Source organism: Magnolia sinica, chromosome 8, assembly GCF_029962835.1.
Source record: "Magnolia sinica isolate HGM2019 chromosome 8, MsV1, whole genome shotgun sequence".
Taxonomy (NCBI): Eukaryota; Viridiplantae; Streptophyta; class Magnoliopsida; order Magnoliales; family Magnoliaceae; genus Magnolia; species Magnolia sinica.
Window position 1 is genome coordinate 86,083,227 of NC_080580.1, and position 22,332 is coordinate 86,105,558.

The 22,332-nt window shown below is 38.1% G+C and overlaps 1 protein-coding gene across 2 annotated transcripts; it reads right to left on the reverse strand.

Moving 5' to 3' along the window:
• Positions 1-4,342: 4,342 nt before the first annotated feature.
• Positions 4,343-20,920, reverse strand: LOC131253577 (uncharacterized). Of its 2 annotated transcripts, none has more exons than XM_058254625.1 (9): positions 20,770-20,920; positions 19,565-20,661; positions 18,721-18,843; positions 18,549-18,615; positions 10,894-10,997; positions 10,388-10,490; positions 9,985-10,280; positions 5,273-5,578; positions 4,343-4,822 (listed from the first exon to the last, which is right to left on the reverse strand). In XM_058254625.1, the coding sequence occupies exons 2-9, from the start codon at positions 20,600-20,602 to the stop codon at positions 4,490-4,492; spliced, it is 2,370 nt and encodes a 789-aa protein (XP_058110608.1). In that variant the 5' UTR covers positions 20,603-20,661; positions 20,770-20,920; the 3' UTR covers positions 4,343-4,489. The 2 variants fall into 2 exon arrangements, with proteins under 2 accessions (XP_058110608.1, XP_058110609.1); XM_058254626.1 differs by having other exon boundaries at positions 19,565-20,681; positions 20,770-20,895.
• Between the last annotated feature and the right edge of the window lie 1,412 nt (positions 20,921-22,332).

Sequence of the window (22,332 nt, forward strand, 5' to 3'; positions counted from 1 at the left end):
CAAAATTCCCATTGAAAGATATCCCAAACGACTGATTGGTGGACATCCAATAAATTATTAGAATGAGAAACAATTTCTAAATTCAATAAAAATATCCCCATTAATTAAAGTTAAGATTTTAATTTTTCATGGATCAGATCAACAATTATGAACTTTGATCGTGAAACTTATACATAAGCAATAATATTAACTAGAAAACTATGAAATAATACAAGTGAGATTGGCCATATATACCTTCAGAGTTACCTATACAACGCTCCACGACACTCGTTTAGTCAATCAATCTCGATGATAAACAACTAATATCAAGGCTCCACACATCTCTAAATGACAGCTCACCTTCTTAATTTTTTAAAAAAATGTGCATGTGCTTAGAGACGAGTAACCCCACACGTTTAGAACTTGGGTAGAGGGAAAAATAGTCTCTTTTATTTAAAAGCTTAACCATTTTTCCATCATAGAAATCAATTAATATATGAAATTTCTTTCTTTGCGCATATTAGCTTAACCTAGTGCGAAATTTTCATTTATAACAAGATTGTCACTTGGCAAACTAAAAAATAAAGTCTGAAATTTTAACTTTGGTGCTAAAAACTTAAAGTGATGAATTTTAGTACTTATAAGTATTGAAAAATCTGTTTGATAATGTCTGAAAAAAGAACTAATCTCTGAAAATAAACATTTTTTCCACAATAACTTGTTCGGTAAATAAAAACCATAAATGTCTGAAAATTGATAATTTGTCATAATTGCTCATATTATTTCAATTTTTAACTTTTGTAGAGTATGAGACAAAATTTGTTGTTGTCGTGCTATTAAATCTGTCACGCATATGCCCAATCTAATAAAAATTTATTACTTTCCTCGTGTGCATTCCATTAAGAGAATGTCACTCAATTTATAAGTTTTAACCCTTATTACTTAAGAAAGTTTAATATTAAAATGAAAGTAAGGAGAAATTGAAAGTCAATTAACACGCGTGCAAGATCTGCGTCAAATATGTCATTAATGGTTCACTTCAGATGTCCAATAGGTGTTCCATACTAATCAAGATTCCTCCAATATTTGGCCTGTATATAGGTCGATTGTTATAGGTCATCATTTGATCTCACTATACAACAAGTCCAGAAGTTCACTACCAACATTTTCTTAATTGAATCACCATTTGTTCATTACCAACATTTTCTTAATTGCATCACCATCTATTTATTTTTTAATGTTAGATACGTTCAATGGGTATCCGTTAAGCTAGAAAATGATTTTCGGTCCAATCTAACTTGAATTGAATCAGATCTATCAAAAACAAGATTGAATGGCTACGATCTCATTTGGACGGATCTAGTTGGGAATGGTCTAATCCAACTATACCATCTCGTAGAACACATCAAGAAACCCAATTAGATAAAATTTTATTCAAATCCGATTAATGAATGAGGAGACGTGGTTCACTGAAGGAATAGGCCAGCGTAAACATCCATTTATGTCGCCATCCATGCTCCAATTTGGACAAGCAAGTTCTTGATTTCATAAAGCTTGAAGCATTAGACATCATGGAATGTTCAAATCTCGCAAAGGAGATTTTTTTTTTTTAAAAAAATGTCAAAAATAGGACACAAACAACTGAACTCAAATTTTGCATTTTTTATTTTTTTTCCAACATATGTGATGACACACAATTTTGTACGTTCAAGATCTTAACACTGAGATCTCTGTTTAAGACATGTGAATACTTTTTTAAAATTATAAATAAATATTAATAGATGTGTAGTCCAAGTCTTGAAAAAATACTAGAAACAACCTTAGAAACTGGGTCATAAAGTCAAACATTATCATCATATATGGCCCAATGTGTAGCAACACCAATTTCAATCTACAAAAGCTGTGCACTCTTATTTCCATAGGGATATACATTTACTTATTTCAAAGTTATTAATAAATACTACAAGATATGCAATCTACTTAGCAAAATAAATTTAGAAATACCTTCAAAATTGAGCCACAAAGTCAAATCGTTATTACTTACATGTGACTCAAATGTGCAATGACACACCAACTTTGACATAAAAGATCTCATAGCTCTATTCTCCATTTACAATGTATGACTACTTATTTTGTAGCTATCAATGAGTACTAAAAGATGTGCTAACCACCTTGTAAAAGGAGCCTAAAAACATATCGAAAAATATACCACAATGTCAAATTGATATTAATGCACTGCAACCTTGATGTGCAACAACACACCAATTTCAACATATAAGGTCCCCGCGTTCTGATTGTCTTTTTAGGCGAATAACCACTCATTTCGAAGGGTTTGACAAGTATTTCAAAATTAACGGCTTATATTTATGAACAGGCTTCATAAGGTGGTTCAAAAGTGCTGTCATCTTTTAAGAAGATAAAAGGTATTATTATTATTTGAAATTATTAATTCCGAGCAAAATCACTTATCACATTATATGTTAAGGAATAAGGAAAAAAATCTCATTTTTCAGCGAAAATTAAAATTAAGCACTTAATTATATAAATTTATCAAATGCCTAAAAAAAGTAATAATAATAACTAAAAATATTAAAATTCTGCAAAATATTGAAAGTAAGTTTTGTCAAACAGGCCAAGCTTAAAAACTTTAATTTTGAGTTTTTCAAAATCAAAGGCTAAAAGGGCTATATGCACGTGCGTGCACATGCATGTGGGTCCATGGTACGAGAGACATGCTAACATAAGATAGTGTCACTGAAACCGATTTACCATGTCATGGTCTATCTACGCTACACCCCAGGTTTCAACGGTTTAGTTTATTTACATGCACGCTGCATGTACAACCACTAACAACGGCTATATATATATACTGTTGGACCTTTTAAGTCATTAAATTGGTTAAAATATTCTTGTTGTGAATTTGTAACGATCTCTTTGAGAAATTATGAATACCATGTCTTATTTAATAAAGATGGGTATGCATGTTAAAGTTACGGACCGTTTATCAAATGGGCTCTGCTTATTGGATATTATTATAAAAAATTTATCAAAATATATTTATTACTTTATCAACGGATGCAAGTAAAATCTAGACTGTTGTAATGCATTTTTAATGGTCCAAATTTCTCCTAAAGCAATTTTAACTACTAATTAGAAAATAATATTTATTTGTTTTTTGGTACATAACATGATTACAAGGTACTATATTTGATTTTAGGACCGGATCCCTTGTGTATTTGATCCATTATCTAAATACATCGTACTTGTACAACTCCAAACTATAAACTCTCTCATTTAAAAGTTAACCTCCAGTAACAGTGCCATGCGGCGAACCAGAGAACTTTTGATGGGAACATGACAGTGGACTCTAGGTGAGTCCCACCATGATGTGTACTTGAAATCCAATCGAGTCATTATGTGTGTGAAAGAAATTTAGCCATGATACAAAATGCCAGGTGTATTTTATAAATCAGTTGAGCCAAACCATGAGAAACAATTGTAGAGGAGCTCTAACCCTTGATTTTTATAAGGTACATCATGATCACGATGTTTATGTAAAATCGCCCAAAAATTATCCCTTTCATCATCCATCGTTTGATTTTTGTAAGTCACTAAAATCTTGGTAAATTATTGGGCGCAGTTATCCACACCGTCCATACATTTTTACATATCATTTTAAGATTATGATCTCAAAAATAAAAAAAGATCCAAGAATCAAATTGACCACAAAGTGGGGATTAAATTCCTACGGTTGAAAATTTCTTGGGGTACACAAGTTTTGGATCAGGATGATATTTGCTTTTTGTCTTCATACAAGTGTATAAACAAGAAGTCGGACCCTAAAAAGTATTCAATGGTGAGCATCCTTAGTACCGCTGCTTCCTATGGTGTGGTCCATTCAAGACTTGGATCTGCTTTATTTTTGGTGCAGTATTCTAAAATGATATGGAAAAATGGATGCTTGGTAGGGATAAAATTAATACATTACGGTGACCAATCATTGGCCTTCCGAGGCTCGGCCGCGGACCCAAAAATTATGATGACACACTATTTAGGTAGGGCCACACTTCAAGGCAACAATTGTGAGGACCTCTATCATTGATTCTTATCAGTCCATTTTTATCCATGGTTATGTTTATATGAAATATATTCCAACCATTATCTTAATCATGAAAATTTACATGATTTATACGATCCATACCAAGTTATCTATGGTTATGTTTATATGAAACATAGTCTGAATGTTGGGCATCCCCATACACAATGTTTCCACTCATGTGGGCCACATGAATAATGAATGTGGCTTGAGTATTTTATTTTATTGGTAAGTCTACATCACACCACATGAATAAGGTGTGCCACGGAAATCAACCACGTATAAATATATTTCACCAAATCACAAAAGTGAAATCAGCATATAAAAGGAGAAATGTACAAAAGTGAAATCATCATATAAAAGGATAAACTTCAAAATTCCCGGTGCACATATTTTGCAAAGGTAACTTTGCCATTACCCTCTCTTCCTCCTCTTTTGATGTCTTCCTTTCTTCTCACTTTTATCAGAATCAGACTCCGACTCAGAACTAGAGCTGCCAGAACTGGATTCAGACTCATCCTCTGATTCCGAGACCGGCTTCTGCTGCATTATAAGCCGGGGCATATTTTTCAAGTACTCACGTAAGCTCTCTGTGATGCCCCCGAGCCCAATGGATGTAAAGAAATTGATGGAGAATCGAGTGTTTTTTGGATTATCCTTGGGAAATATCGATTCGAACGAGTCCTGCATTGTCGGATCATTCAGCCGTTCGTTTAACAAACGAATGCCCAGGTGCTCGGATAATTCCTGCCCATTACAAATCATACAAAGTTAAAGTCACAACACCCTCTTAGAAATAATGACAAAATGTACCCTCTAAGAAATAATGACAAAATGTGGCTGTCAATGTGTACCTGGGCTGGCAGGTAGACCCAACCCAATTTTAACAGGTCTAGATCCAGTCAGGTCAGGTTCAAGTATCACCTTTTTGGACTTAATATTGGATATAATCAGGTTCATGTGCAATTTAATCCATCCATTAGGTGGGCCCAGCCATATGAATGTTCTCATCTGTCCCAAACTAAACTCAAAACCTGGACCCAATGGGTACCTGTGCCCGATTGGAATGAGGTTGGTTCTTCAAGAAGAATACCAAGACACAGCAAGACCCAAACCCGGTCAGCCCAGGTACATGATCCCAACCAAACCTGACCTGTTGTCAACCCTAAATGTGGGGCATACAAATTAGGCACATACCTGAAAAAGAATTTTTATGAAGATACGGGAAGATGAGGTTGTGTCTTCCTCCGTCAAGCGTATATAAGCTAGAACATGCCAAGGTAATGCACTTGTACCGAGTAAATGAGCAAAGAACTTGGCAACATTACGTAACTTATTTGTTTCGAGTCGATGAATCATTGAATATTGCTGGACAAAACATTTGTCAAAATTTTCCTGATAAACTTTATTTATCATGCAAAATCGTTGCCCCAAAAGACCATAATAACGAAGGTAAGTTCTCTCCTGGCTGCAGCACTCAAGAAGCATTATGCATAATTCCATCTGCATAAACAAAGTGAAGATAAGTATCTAAGTCATCATTAATAAACTCGTTGTCAACAAAGCGTGAAGCTATAAAATTCAAAAAAAAAAAAAAAAAGAAGCTGCCAAAGTGGGATATGGGTGAGAAAACGAATTAAAGATATGCGATACATGAAACAAGAAGAGAAACAAAGCCCCAGTAATATACATGTTTCTTTTTTTCCAATAAGAGATGTAGGAGCGATGAATACCGTGAAAATGGTTTTCAGAACAAAGGAAATTGCCTAGAGTGGGGAAATAGTTCTAGTTCAAACTATAGTTCTAAACCTCATTGAGTGGACTCGAAACTCAGTCGGGTCAATTCGACTCAGCAAGATTCTGAGCCAAGTCCATGAGAACCTGGTCTGGAGACTGATTCAACCTGAACTCGAAAAGACTCGTTGAGTCGAATTGCAAATTCGGTCGACTCGAAACACTCACGCAGACTCGAGATAAGTCACTCGGCTTGTGAAATAGGTATTATTAAAAATGAAATTGCGCAGGGAATAGGAATTAAAGATACAACGTCAGTTATAAGTTGAAACACTCTCTACAAGTAGGTACTTTGATGTTAAGCCTCTCATTTTATAGTATTTATAGTGAAATTAACTATCTTAAATATTCTTTATAATTACCAATATAATAATATATACTATTAAAATAAATATCGAGACCTGAGTAGAGTCGGGTTGAGTCTTTGAATTGACCAGACCCAAATGAACATTGGAGTCAGGTCAAGTTTTGGGGTTTTTAAACTATGGTCCAAACACTTGTTAGATATATCCTGTTAGTAATGGGTAGGCTACAAAAGAATTTAGTCATTCACCCAAATGGCTAAAGCAATGGGACTGCCCCAAAAATGATGTGACCCACCAGCGTATTGCATGGATCCAACCACAAAGGGTGGCTGGGTTCCATCATTTCAGGCAATGGGAATCTTGCACATTACCTTTCTGGTAAGCCTGCCAACTACCTACCAGACGGCATTCTTAACACTCTAAAGAACCTTCACTTGAGATGTTCCCATGAATTATTTTTGAGGAATACCATCTGTCCATTATTGTAACACTAGGCTCCTCTCAATTGTTTGCAACTGAGGTGGCCCTGAAAATGAATCAGAGAGCATATGAAAGTGCCAACCTTGGGGAACTAGTCCAAGTTCAAACACTAGTTGGATATACCCTGATGGAAGCTGGTCAGCAACAAGAGACTGTAGGCAAGTGATGGGACTCACCCGTAAATACCATGGATCCCCACCACAAAAGGGTGGGTCCCATCATTTCAGCCAATTGTAATCTTGCACACTGCCTTTCTGGTAAGCCTGACAATTGCCTGCTAGATCTCATCCTCAACACTTCAAACCTTAACTTGTGGAGTTCTCATGCATTCTTTTACGAATAGTAGCTGGCCATTCTTGTAAACGATGGCATCTTCTTTGCTTGTAAGCTTGCTTCCCTTCATCAGGTCTATCAATTCAGGGCAGTTGACATGGTGCCTTCAATCGATCTCATTCTAGATGTTATTCTATATGTAACTTTGCTATTGCCATTCCTCCAACAAGAAATGAATCGATTTAAAATCTTCTTGCAAAATGATGTAGGTGGTGACCAATGGATGGTGACAATCAGCCCAATCATCATCATCATCTAAACCTTATCTAACTAATTGGATTGACTACATGAATCTTGTTCCACCAGTCCACCCTATGAAGGGCCATAACTTAAGTTGACCATAGGTCACCAAGTTTTTTCTTACTACCTCCAACCACATCCTTTTGGGCCTTCCCCTTGCACTTCTAGAGCCTTCAACTTGTGTCGACTCAATCCTAACCGGTGCAGTTCTTGGTCTCCATTGCACATGACCAAACCATCAAGTCTGCTTTCCCTCATCTTATAACCTATTGGTGGTAGCAAGTTTCATCGAATGCATTCATTTCTAATACAACATTTCCCTCTTTTATCTTCCACTTAGAGAACCTGATGAAATTGGTTTCTCTTTACTGATCTTCTCTATTTCTCATCCCATCTTCTTTGTATCTCTCAATCATGAAAGTGACTTTAATCACTTATACAATAACTCCCTTGTCATGTCTCCTTCCTTGGAAGATTTTGTTCTTTTACTTAAGTACCAAAACTCATTTAATACTCAGGTCTCTTTTCAATCTTCATCTTTCCTTAAATGCTTTTTATTGCTTCTCCTGATTGACCATCTGACATGCCACATTCTATCCATTTTATTTGTGGGACATTTGCTCCATAAGATCGTACTACTAATAACTTGAAGTCTACCATTGTTATTACACCTGTACTCATAAGAAGATGCTACTGAAATTAGCAAAACAGCATTCCTCTTTGTGCTAACTTGGTTAAGTTGTTTGTGTTTAATTTTTTGATTGTATGACATTTAATGATAAGAACTCAATTTGAATAAAATTGCATCCCTTATGACCAAGGGTGAATATTTTTGCCTCCTAAACAATGGAAAACTATTATGCAAAGTTTTTTGTAATGTTGTCAGATCTAAGTGTGTAATCATGTGGCTTTTAACATCTCCTGAAGTTTCAATGAAACATTCCATGGATTTCTTTAAGTTTCCTAACTGTTTCCCTCAAATTGCGATACATTATGCAATACATTTTTATTTTTTTTATTTCCCTCTGTTTCCCACCAGATTTCTGTATCTCAAGGTTGTGATGCATAGTGCAATACCAATACATTGAAAATGGGTAATACAGATATAGTGGTAATCTCCTATAATGTGTGACTATCTATTATGGTTTCTCTTAGTATTTGGCATTATATTTTTTTTCCCTAGTCATTCACCTCATACTTTTCATTCATCCTTTTCAAAACTCGGCTCTTTCAATATTTCGTGGTGCTTCCCTTGCTCATCAGATGGTCTGATAAAAGCTTGGCTTGGGCCAAAATTAGGGAAACATGGAACCACGATGTGGAGAATATGTCTGTTGGCAGTTTGGTGGTCAGTTTGGGAAGAAAGAAATGGGAGATGTTTCATCGGAATCTCTAAATCGTTGGGTTCAACAATTCAGAGAGTTCAGCAACTCTTAGCAGAATGGGGTTATATTTTGCTCAATCTATAGGAATGTAATATGTAAGCATTCGGAGGTTGTCTCTCTCGCTATCTCAGCGGGAATGTAATATGTATTCAATTAATATAATCTCTGTTACCTTTAAAAAAAAAAACAAAAAAAAAAAATAAATAAATAAATAATCCTACCCATTCTCAAGCAAAAAACAAAACACCCACCAAAATGGTCTTGAAATCTATAAGCCACATTAGTTACTACTAGGGATATAGCTTGTGCAACACACCTGCAGAGTGGATGGGAGAGAAAAACAGAACGAGACTGAAGGAAAGGCTATCTACTCATTTTTGGGCTGACATCCGACAATGAAGTTGGAACAAGTTGAAGGCTCTGAAAGGGCAAGGGGAAGGCCCAAAAGGACATGGGTCAAGGTAGAAAGAAAGGATGACCTAGAGTCGAAATTATGGCCCTTGATAGAGTGGAATGGTAGAAAATGATTCATGTATCAGACACCGATTAGTTGGGATAAGGCTTAGATGATGATGATCCTACCATGATGCAGCAAAACAAATGTACAGTGGAGATTTTTTTAAAAAAAATCATGACAGGGTGTCCCCACCCCTTTTTTAAAGGCAAGACTAATCCCTGCAGATGCATGCAATCACTTACAAACCATGTGCATCGGATAAAGCTCAGGGAGGGGAATCGAACTCGCGTTTGTGGGGAGCAAACCCACGACGCTAGCATAGATACAATCTCTTTTTTTTCTTCTTTTTTTGAAAGATTACACTCATATTTTTATTTTTATTTTTTTTGAAAGATTACACTCGTATTTTTATTAATAATATCCAGTACTAATTCAAACAGAAATAAAAAGAAAGAAACTTTTAGCACAAAGAACAATAAGATATAAGCTAACAGTAACTTATTTAAAAGCTTCTTATGGCTAACCAAAAGTGCCACTCAAAAAACAATTAAACACCAATTTATGGCACAAAAAGTGTTGTTTCTTGAAAATGCCAAAATCTCGAGAATTTGAAACAATTCCGAAATTCAAAAAAAAAAAAAACATGAAAGCAAATTAAACTATTGAAGGAAACAATGTCAAAGTTAGATTAATACATCAAGGCACCAAAACCATATCTTTTGATACCACAAAATCAATAAACAATCATACAAAGCAAAAATAAAGCATGTAGGGAGACTGGGATTGGTTTTGCAGGCATGATGATCAACTCCACAAGTATTGGGAAGTATAGAGAATTTTAGTCATTACTAAAAAGTGTACCTTCAGATTTTTATTGCAGCAACTATGACCACAAGAAAAAGATGAATAAATTACCTCTTGACCAGGTTCAAGTTTTATTTTCAATAGTTTGTGACCAGCCTCCTCGAAGTCAACACTAGACATGATAGTGAGATATATTGTCCTCCGTAGATTCACAAGATTTGTCTCTGTCTCATCCTTTATCTTCATACTTTCCTCTTCCTCTTCTTCAGATTCTTCATCATCCTCTTCGTCACTTTCTGCAATAGAGCCTGCTTCATCCTCGGAAGATTCATCCCCAAGGATATCTTTCTTCAGATTCTCATACGCCTTCTCATGCTCCAAAAATTGTGGGTCAGGCTTAAAAATATCTGGAATGTTGACAAGAGAGGTGATAATAAGAAAAAATAACTTGCAGCGAGGATAACTAATGGTAGGACGACTAACAGATGAATAAAGATTCTGTTCCAAAGTATACCTAGGCCAATCTCTTGATCTATCTCGTCTTCAAAGGACAGCTCGTGTGTAAACTGTTCTTCTTGCTCCACAAGGTCCAGTTCAGCCCGAACAGCTGGGTACCCCTGTATATTTTAGTGTAATTGCATGAATTTTTTCCACTTCATTCACTATGCACCAAATATCAACACATGTAATATTGCTTGCAGACACTTAGGGTCCATTTAGGTAGGGGATCCTACAAAATTGGGATTAAGCCTAATCCTGATTTTGGTAGACCACACACCCTCCACGTCAGATTTGCTGCAATAAAGTGGTGCTTTCCTCCACATAACTGCAATTAGCAAAGTTTTAGAAAACAATTGAAACACCACTAATTGCACTTATGCGGGGGAAAGCAGGGCCTTAATGCGGCGAATCCAACATGGAGAAGAAGGACCACCAAAATCAGGATTAAGCGACTCCAACCCTGCTTGTGCAGGAAGCAGGATACCCCGCCAAACTGACCCTTAACAAGCCAAAACATACCTGAAATTTGGCTTTCCTTATGGCAAAAAGGCCTTCAATCAAGAACTGAACACGTTTGTCTATTGCACCTTCATGAAGTATTCCACGGAAGCGCTCGAAAATACCTACAATATCGGCAATCGTAGCAGGAAAAGTTAAACTAATTACCATGCAAATGGAAAGATCGATCACCAGCTGATTTTTATTTTTTATTTTTATACTAAAAAATACGCATTCAAGAATAAAAGTAAAATGATAAAACAAGCAACAAAAAGGGTGAAGTGTGCTTAAACTCTGGCTTTGGATCCTTCTCACTTTTGCAATCCTATGAAACATTTGGAAAGAAACAAATGACGGAAATTCCAATAACCACAAATGTCATTGTTTTGGAATCGTACTCCAACCAGGTGTTACAAATTCATTTTTAATGGATCTTCAACTGGAAATCTGGATCTTTTTGGTTAAGGGCAGTGTTCGAAATATCGGTATCGCACAATGTATCGCACCCTTGGGATACAGATACGTATCGGTTATCGCATGGGATATATCGTTTGTATCGCATAATTTATCGCACTTTTTGAGAAACATGGGGAAACATTGGGAAAATGGTTGAATTTTTCAATGAAACTTCAGGGATTATTAAAAAAGACCTTAATACACACTTTTAACTAATAAAATCTTAAAAAAGAAGTGCACATAATAGGTTTCCTTTGTATAGGGTCTAAGCTATGCGTTGTCTTATTGAACTCAAAGAACTATATTCAGTATCCACCCCATCCATCTATTTTTCCATATCATTTTAGGACATTATCCAAAAATTGAAGCAGATCCAATAATTGTGTAGACCATACCATAGGTAACAATGGTGATTGACCATTAGTGGGCCACAAAAGTTTTGGATCATGCTGATAATTGTTTTTTCTCTTCATTCAAACTTATGTGAAGTTATCAGCGGATTGGATGCCTAATAAAATATAGGAAAAATTAAGGTGCACCTTAGGAAGTTTTTAATGGTACCATGTTCAACTAATACTGTTTCCTTGAGTATAGTCCACCTGATAATTGGATCTTCTTAATTATTAGGATCATGTTGTGAAATGATCTGAAAAAACAGATGGATGGAGTGGACACAGAATACACACGTCAAGTTGGCCCCACGGTATGGTTGTGTGGTCTTGGGTGAGGCGGGGTCTCACCTAATCCACTCCTATAGTACTGAGTAAACTTATTGGGTCCACCGTAAATGTACATGGTTTATCCATGCAGTCTATGTGTTTTTTCGGCTCATTTTAGGGGTTGAGCACAAATTTGAAACATATCCAAAGGTCAAGTGGACCATACCGCAAGAAACAATACGAATAATGATTTGCACCATTGAAACCTCCCTTAGGGCCTACAGTGATGTTTATTTTTCATCCAACCTCTTCATAAGATCACAAAGATATGGATAAAGGAAAAGAACAAATATCAGCTTGATCCAAAACTTCTTTGGCTCCCAAGGATTTTTTTTTTATGGTAGATGTTTAATTCGCACCATTTTCTGTGGTGTGGTCCACTTGAGCTTTGGATATGCTCATTTTTTGGGCTAAAAATCATAAAATTATATGGTAAAATGGATGGATGGAGTGGATAAAAGACATGAATTATGGTGGGCCCCACAGAATTTATGTAGTACACTACTCACTACGCCCTCTTCCTACCACGCTATGAAGAAGGCGGTGACGCTCCTGCAACTCGAGTGGTACCAACGGTTCAAAGTTACATGGCCCCACAGTAATGTATTTATTATATCTACACCGTGCATGAATTTGGAGAGATCATTTTAGATCATGAGCCCAAAAATGAGCCATATCCGAAGTTCAACTGGACCACGCCACAAATAGTAGTGGGGCTGATTCTCACCGTTAAAATATTCGTAGGGCCCACTATAATGTTTATTTTCCATCCAATCTGTTCATTAGGTCACACAGACCTGGATGAAGAGGAAAAACAAATATCATATTGATCGGAAACTCCCGTGACCCCAAAAGGGTTTCAATGGTAAACGTTTAATCTCCCACTCCTATTTGCAGTGTGGTCCACTTGATCTTTGGATCTGTCTTATTTTTCGGCTCAAGCCTTACGACGAGCTTGCCAAATGGACGAACGGTTTGGATATAACACATACCTTATGATGGGACCCACGAAACTTGGTGACGTCAACACACCAGTCAACTCGGTGGTGTGCGGTACATCTGCCGCGTTGATTTCCAAAAAAAGGGGGATCGGACGCCGTTTTTTTCGAAGCAGAGAGGGTTCCGGCCTTCCGGAACCTAAAATCTCTCCAAAATCTCATAGATCTTCGGATTTTGGCGAGGATTTCTCCGGATTTCAGCAAGGATTTCGCCGGATTTTGCCTAAACACTTGGATTTCTCCAGATTTTGATGGATTTCTCTTCCAAATCGGAGATTTTGTTTGCACTAACCTACGGACGACGCTTTGATTCCAATGGCCCACCAAAGGGAAGCTTCCGATCATAAAAATCTCTTGTACAGGTATCGAAATCCACCTATTAAAAGTTTCTCTATATATTTTTGTAATTTTTCCAATTTTTTTTTTGGATAATGACACAGTCCCGGACGATATTTGGTGTTTTTTTTTTTTACTTGGTATCTTTCGACGATATATCGCGCGATATTGACGATAATATCGTGCGATATCTGAAGTTTTAGATTTTTGGTATCTTCCGGGTGTTATCGGAGGAGTTTCGTCTCGCAGTGGGTGTTACAAATTCATTTTTAATGGATCTTCAACTGGAAATCTGGATCTTTTTGGTTAAGGGTGGTTAGGGATCTTCAACTGGAAACATTTGCCCCCACACATGATGAAAAGAGATGCCAATAGGGGAGCAAAGATCAGGGATTCATGAGGATCTGCATGGGCAACCCAAGACAGGAGCACACTTCCCGCAGCACCAGGCCAATCTAGCAACCCAAGACATGGCAGCCTTAAAGCCACCTTCAACTATTAAAAGAACACCAAAAAAGTCAAAAATTTTATTTCCACACCTCTGTTTTATAACCCTCAACTCCACCTAATTAGAAAAATCATTTCCCATCAGTCCAGAAACAAACAGAAAAAAAAAAAAAGTTTATACGCTACATTGCACACATAACCCACATATATGAAAATGGAACCCATGATTGAGGTAGTCTGTAGTCACCAAGGAGGATCACATCTATGATCACTATCCGACTAAACTCCTCCACTACCAGACTTGGAGTGTAGTAGTAATTGGGGTTGTCCTTAGCTATCGAGAAATTGTAGAAATATATGTGATCAAGAAGCACCACTCTCTCCACTATACTATTGATTTTGTTCTAAGAAAGATAAACTTCCTCTAAAAGGCCTAACCAACCAAGATCATAATCTTTTAGTGCACTAGAGAGTTAAGAAAAACAAACTCCTCTCCCATTACTAGAAGCAATCTCCTACCTGCTGTTCTAGTTTATATGCTACTAGGGAAACCCAACAAACTTTAATGAAGAGCACTTTGCTCAGCCAAGTGTAATCCCAAAGTCTTTTTGTATCCCATATCCCCTTTCTGCACCCAAAAATTATCACCCATTCTAAAAATGATACTGTCGAAACTGTTGTCATGCAGGGCATTTCACATGTAACTTTTTGTGCTACCTGCAGATGCATACATTTCTGGACCATGGGCCCTCTCTCTGGACCATGGGCCTTCTTTCTCTGGACCATGTCAGAGAGAAAAAAGCCTTTGGGAGAGAAAAAACTATAACTAGAGCTGAAAGTCCAGCATCCTCCTTGCTTATATTAAGTGATGTCCCAAATTACATGGCTTTAAAAAAATCTCCCAAATTACTAAAAAAAAAAAAAACACACAGTGGAACCAAGGGCAAAAGAGGCAAAACAAAAGAGAGAAAAAAATAAAAAGAGAAACAAGAGAAAAATAAGAAACAGCCCATGATCTAGAGAGACAAGGACCATGGTCCAAAGAGAGGGTCCGCAGTTAGAAATATACATGTCTACACTGCCATCCAGTTCTATGCAGGCAATGGGGACCATGTGTATTTGAAATCCTCTCTTGAATAGTCCTGGCCTGAAAGCCCAACCCAAACAGTTCAAAATGTGGCCCGACGCCCGGCCTATTGACAATCCAGAGAGAGAGAGAGAGAGAGAGAGAGAGAGAGAGAGAGAGAGAGCATTAATGAAAATGATATTAAAACAATAAAAGTCAATAAAAGAAATTTGAACAAATTGGGAATGAATTCCCAATATAAGAAGCTGATTTACTGATACCCTCTCCGCCTAGGAGGTTGGGAGCATCTGATATGGATAGACAAAATGTTTATCATCAGTACAATTTCCAAACTCTCTCTCTCTCTCTCTCTCTCTCTCTCTCTCTCTCTCTCTATATATATATATATATATATATATATATATATATATATATATATATAGGATAATTCCTTAACACAATCATATTGCTGGAGCTCCTCATTGTTTAAGTGGGACAGAATCATCAGGGATTCGTAAATTGCAAGGGACAAGATCACAGGGAAAACAAAGGGGATTTTCGGTTTGGGACAAAGGAGGAAGCCGAAGATACAATCCCAGTAGGTAAAGGAAGAAAGTTTGGGAGCAGATAGATCAGCATTATAAAAAACATAAACGAAGAAAAGGAAAGAAAAGTCACAGTTTAGAATAAAGAATCAAAAGAGGGATAGGAGTTTCAAGATCAATGATGAATGGGTGGAGGGTAGGGCTGGGAATGAGAGAGAATGGTTGCTGATCAAGATGGCAAGGGGGGGAACTACAAAAATGTGGTGGTCCACAATAACTGAGCATGGAAGAGGGTGAGAAGGATCAACATAGTGAGAGGACAGCAGAAGGGTAGGTACAGAATTGCGAGAATAGAAAAAAGGCTAGGGGTTTGAAGCTGGTGAGAATGAAATTGTCGGCTTAAAGAAATGCATAGATCGTGGAAAAGGAGTTTGGTGGATTCTGTGTCTAGAAGTGATGTTTCAACGATGAAAAGAACTGTCATGGTTGGAGCTCCGATGGGCATTCACACGCTAAACTTATGGTACGAAGGTTGAACCCATAAGAATTGTGGATTGAAACAGCAGAGGAAGAAACAGGAAAAGGTGTACCTTGAAGCCATATCTTTTATAAAGCCGGTTACTTAGAAGTCTCTGTCGCTGGTCGGATTTAGGGAAAGAAGTAAACTGTTGCATGGATAAGAATATACAGTATCCCCCTTGATTCTTGGATGCAAGGAGTATTGTGTTCAATCACATCCTACCTAGTGGTGGTAGGGATTGATGAAAGGTCATGAGAATAGAGGTCCAGTTTGAAAGTCCACGGATCCAGAAAAAAAAAAAGCGGGGGAGCTGCTGTCTAAATGGGTGGATCTCTGGACGGAGACAATATGTCATAGCGAGGAGAATTTGATTTAAACGAAGCAGATATGAATCAGATATGGCATATGCTGAAGCAGATATAGCACCTGCTATGCAAGTGCAACAGCTGTGGATTCATCAACTCACAGGAAACTGAAAGTGACAAAACACAAAAGATTATTGTGGTGGAAGTGTGCGAATGTCCAAACTTAAGGGCGAGTTCTTCACAACCAGGAGGTACTGCTGCAGCCCAAAGTCAGACACAATTAAATCAAGGGTCTGATTAATCTGCCTAATGAGTCACACATGTTTAGAAGCAATAGGTACAGACTTGATAACTTTCTTCTTTTTTTTCATATGTTGATAGAGTTTAATGTGTAGTGTGTGAGACTATGGGATCCATGTGTCCCGCTGCTCCCGCATGTCTTAGTTGGAGTTAAAGAGTCCAGAAAGGTGACTTGTGGTACTTAGTTTAGGAATTTTTTCTACTAGACAGGTGTTAGTATGGGGTTTTTTTATGTTTTTTTTTTCTATTAGACATGTTTTTAAGATCTGCTACCCAAAGATTTTCGGAATATTTGTTTAAAGATGAGATTGTTCAGGAGTAGAAATAGGGTTCATGTCTTAAGGCAACTAATTAAGCATATATACTTATATAGGATTTAAAATTAGTTAGGCTAAAACAGAGTATAGAGAGTGCATAGTAATGATAGGAGTGGAAATGAGGAATTAGTTAAGATTCTTGACCAAGAAGTTCCCAAAATCACAACTTTTGTTATTTTGGGTTGATAATTCATGTGAATGGAGTGATTGAGAAGGACGTTGCCCATAGAATTCAAAGTGGGTGGAAGAAACGGAAATGTGCATAAGGAGTTTTATGTTATCATCGTGTACCCATCTTTGTTTCAAGTCGAGATTTCTGCCCAAATCCAAATTTTTATTCAACAAAAACCAAGAGTGATCAAAATCACCCAAGGAACAAAATTTCAAAAATATCCCCAAAAAATGGAACTTGTTTTTTGGGGTTTTAAAAATTTTCCCATTTTTCTGTCAATTTTTACCTATTTACATATGTTTCCCTGGTATTGGGATATTATCACTGGTATTATTGATGATATCGCCAGTAACAAGGAACTTTTATAAGGGATTCTTCTCAAAGTACTGCCGATATCGATAAGATCGCCAAGTATTGCTGATATTATCATATAAATATCAGCAATATTTGGAAATTTTTATACTTCAAACAGTTTCCATGTCACTGACCTAATGATACCAATAATATCATCAACATTATCAATAATATCACCAATATTTGGAATACCGCAAAGGATCGCATGCCAATATGGTTCCTTTTAGTATTAACTCCAATCAAACTATTACATGCATGCTCCAAAGTGAAAGCAATGAAAGTAGTAGGATCAAAGCGACAACAAATTTGGGTGCAGGAGCAGGGAAGCATCTGTTTCAAAATCTAAACAAGTATAAATAGGTGGGGAAGCACAATCCGAAGCGGGAGTGAGACTTTGAGAGTCCGAAGCAGCAGCTGCACCTAGTTAGAAGAATCCTGAAACTAAGGTTGCATCCCCATATCACACCTTAGCACATTATTGTGCGCTACCACAAATGGGAATTAATGAACAGCTGGCTTCTGGAGCATGCAGTGCATGGCAAGCTCTGAGCAAGAAGCACCCACATAGACATACTATAAATGGGAGAATTACTTGTAAAATCAACACAGATCTCCCTCCCTCTTTAGGCCATCTCAACAGACTAGAGCATATTGTGCGACAAAGATATTTTTAGAAAGCTACCACAAACAAAATAAAAGACAAAAAACAATAAAAAAGAACTCATCATAATTTCCAGAATGTTCCATGACCAACCCTTCAATTTTCATTACATGTGAACAATGAGGTCGCTATTTGTAGAATAGGTGACATCATTTGTATGATCATTTTCTAGCCTTTTCAGCTGGAATTCCTACCTACAGTGCTTGCCTTTTTCTCTAGAGGATTTTTAGACAGGTGGCCCATTTGGGCTGCATCATTACATCCATAAATTCAAACTGGGATTTGGCAAATATGTACACTATTCTTTTTACACGTCTAAACCACACCTGTTTTCTTTTCTCAACTAATTTGATGGTTCATCGTAATTTCATCAACTCCAATGAATCTTCTCAGCAGAATAAGAATTTCAGCCCAATTCAAAAAGAATCCAGAAACAAAATGACAGCTAAATTATCGGGCAGAATAGAAAAAAAAACTCACCATGGAGGCCTTGGGGTGAAAGGTCTTGAAGTAACGATCCGCACTCTGTGACAAACCCAACAGCCACCTGTACAGTGGCAACAAAAAGGGTCCCAAACAGTCCATATAGATAAAGTGAACTAACTAATTCAATTAACAGTAATTACAATTCATGTAAGCATCAAGAACACACCTCGACGCTATCGTCAGTCAGATTTTCCAACAACACCGTGAGTAGCTCCAATGCAATAATCTCGTGGGCAACTTGTTGATTAACAAGGTGTGCAATGAATTTAGTCGCGGCAAGTAACTGAGGCTGATAAATGATTTAACAGAAATAACACAGACATGATTTAGAAAATTTCCAAAGGAAAAAAAGAAAAAGAAAAAGAAAAAGAAACAAATAGATTGCACGAGGTTTTCTAGACCCTGTGCAGCTGTTACATGCAGCACAGGAGCCAACCTGGCAGGTATATGGGGCATCTGATCGGTGCATAAGGTAGCCCATGACAGGTGCAGAAATCAATCTAGTCCACCCATCAAGTGGGCTGCACATATATAAAAACAGCAAGCAGTTAAAAAATATGCTGAAGGTCCTCTGACATATGCATGAGGTGCACCCAATGAGTGGACTGGCCTGGTTTTTGCACCAGATCATTTTCATGATGGGGCCACATATCCACTCCTAAGATGTCCTGCAAACAAAACAAGTCAAGTTGGTATTTGCATTGGGTGTTAAGGTGAATGAGGAGAGGGTGCAAGTGGGATTAGCAAACATCTGTATTAGGGGAACAACTCGAGTGTGTTGGGTCAGGTTGAGGGTCAGCCCAAGCTCGACCTAGCCTCAAGAGGACCTAACCACAACCTGATCCGATCCAAATTCAAAAACAAGGTTCACAAGCCAACCAAAGCACATGTGATTATTCCCAACCCAACTGGACTTTGCTCAACCCAAACCCATCCCAATTTCAAACCAACCTAACCCAAGATCCAACCCTATTCTGGATTACAAGATTAATGGAAATATGCACATGTACCTTGTCGTTCCGCTTGTAAGCCCTCTTGAGTTGCAAGATAATCCTTCTTAAAAGAAGATTCCCCACTTCGGGAAACTTGGTGTTGACAATGGCAACCAATGCTGCAAATACATCGGTGAATCCTGGGGACGCCATCTGTGACTTCATGCATGACCGGCAGAAGAGGCCCCGACCCCGGATGAGATTCTCTGCAAAGAGCTCTGGGATGATGTTCTTTATATTTGTGGCATTCACCTTGTTCACAAGCCCATTTATGCTCTTACGGAGAGCATCCCACGTCAGCCGCTGGTACTCCACACTGCTCTTATCTTCAACATCCTTCATCATCTGTGCAAGCTTAAACGGCGGGATGTATATTCCTCCACTCCTTCCAGCTTTTGCATCTGCAAACACTGTTCCGTCATCCTTCCTCACTTGCTGCTCTCTATCAGGACGGCGGTCAGCACCCTCACCTTCTCGGTGCTGCTCATCTCTGTACTCATCAGCGTGCCCCTCATGCCGCTGCTCTTCTTTCCTCCGATTCTTTCCATGCCGTAGCTCGTCTTTCCCCCTATCGCGATCGTCGCGGCGATGTCGATCCTTCAACCTCCGTTCTCTTTCTCGATCATCTTCAGAGGAATTTCGACGGTGACGATTCTCATCATCTCGATGGTCAGGAGAATCCCTTTTTTCAGCTCTCGTCCTATCTCTCCGTCCATCAGCGCCTTCTTTCGATCTTCTGTCATGCCTTTCCCTATCTTTCCTGGAATCTTCTTTAGATCTCCCATCCCTCTCTCTTCTGTAGTCATTATCTTCTTCTTCTTCTTCATCACTCCGCGAATTTCGATGGTAACGATTCTCGTCATCCTGATGGTCAGGAGAATCCCTTTTTTTGGCTCTCGTCCTATCTCTCCGTCCATCAGCGTCTTCTTCTTTCGATCTTCTGTCATGTCTCTTCCTATCTTTCCTGGAATCTTCTTTAGATCTCCCATCTCTCTCTCTTCTGTAGTCATTATCTTCTTCTTCTTCTTCATCACTCCGCCCCGCGTGTCTGGCCATGGGTTCCAAGCTCGAAGAGAGGAAGCAGAGTCACTTACAGGTGGTGTTTAGAAATTCACCTGTAAGGAATTTCATGGGACTGGAGGTGAGAAATCACTTCCCTGTAAGTGACTTACATGCCAACGTTTTAATTTTTCAAAAAAAATGGGGAAGAAGGGGAGACGCACCTTTTTGCTTTCTTGAACTGTCACCAATCAAAGGAACGGCCCACCAAATTGACGGTGAAGGGAGATACGTACGTGGGTTGGGAATTCAAGAGAAGGAGAAGGATTTCTGGAAGGAAGGAGCTAGGGTTTCTGAAATATGAAGCCCGCTCTTTTTCTTTTTATTTTTGTTTTTTCTCCTGCGGATATGCCTGGACGCGGATTGCGTACTACCCCGCCCGGACAGTAATCCGTCCGGGCATGGATCTGTGGGGCCCACCGTAATGTAAATGTTTTATCCACGCCGTTCATCTTTTTTATCATATCATTTTAAGGTGAAATCATGAGAAAGAAGTAGGTTAACATCTCCAGTGGACCACACCAATCGAATCTGCAGTGATAATGATAACCACCATTGAAACCTTTCTAAGAGCCACTGTGATGTTTTTTTTACCATCCAATCTATTCATAAGGTCATGTAGGCGTGTATGAAGTAAAAACACAAATATCAGCTTGATCTGAAACTTTTCTAGCTCCCAAGAAGTTTTTAATGGTGAAAGTTCAATCCCCACCTTGTAGTCCACTTAATCCATGGACCTACCTCATTTTTTTCTCATATCTTAAAATTATCTTATAAAAATGATGAACGGCGTGGATAAAACACTTACATCACGGTGGCCCCACAGATCCTTGCCTGAACGGATTCCGCCCGCCAAAGGGGAAGCGGAATGTGGTTGTATGGCACGCACCCTCAGTGGTGTGTTGACGTCATCAAGTTCTGTGAGCCCCACAATGATGTATATGTTATATCTACACCGTCCAACAATTTTTCAAGATCATTTTAGGCCATGGATCGAAAAATGAGATAACTCCAAAGGTAAAGTTTACCACATCAATGCTGCAATGGGGACAGTGATGTCCACCATTGAAACCTTACTAAGGGCTACATAACGTTTATTTGCAGTCCAACCTATTCATGAGGTCACTCAGGCCTGGTAAAAAATCACGCTGCCTTCAAAAAAAGATTTAGATGTATGGTAAGGCTTAATCCCTGCTTCTTTTTGTGTAGTAGTCTAAAATGATCCCTGCATCTGCCTTATTTTTAAGACCATGCTCTAAAATGATCTTGCAAAATGTATGAACGGTGTGGATATATCACATACATTGTGGTAGGCTGCACCGGCCAATTGGCTGGGATTGAGCATTGACAGCATGCTGTCAAGGTAGTTATTGCCAGTGCTTTGTGGCCCTAATGATGCATGTATCCTATCCACTCCATCTATCCATTTTTTTCATAATATTTTCTGGCATGAGCCCAAAAATGATATAGATAAAAATCTCATATGTACCACACTATAGGAAAGGGCGTGGATGGAACACTCACCGTTAAAAACTTCTTAGGCTCACAAAAGTTTTGGATTAAGCTGATATTTGTTTTTTCCTTTTCACCCGGGTACCCGTGACCTAATCAACAGGTTGGATGACAAAAAAACAATACAGTGAGCCCTAAGAAATTTTTAATGGTAGACATTCAATCGCCACTGTTTTCTTATGTTGTGGTCAACAAGAGATTTGGATAACCCTCAT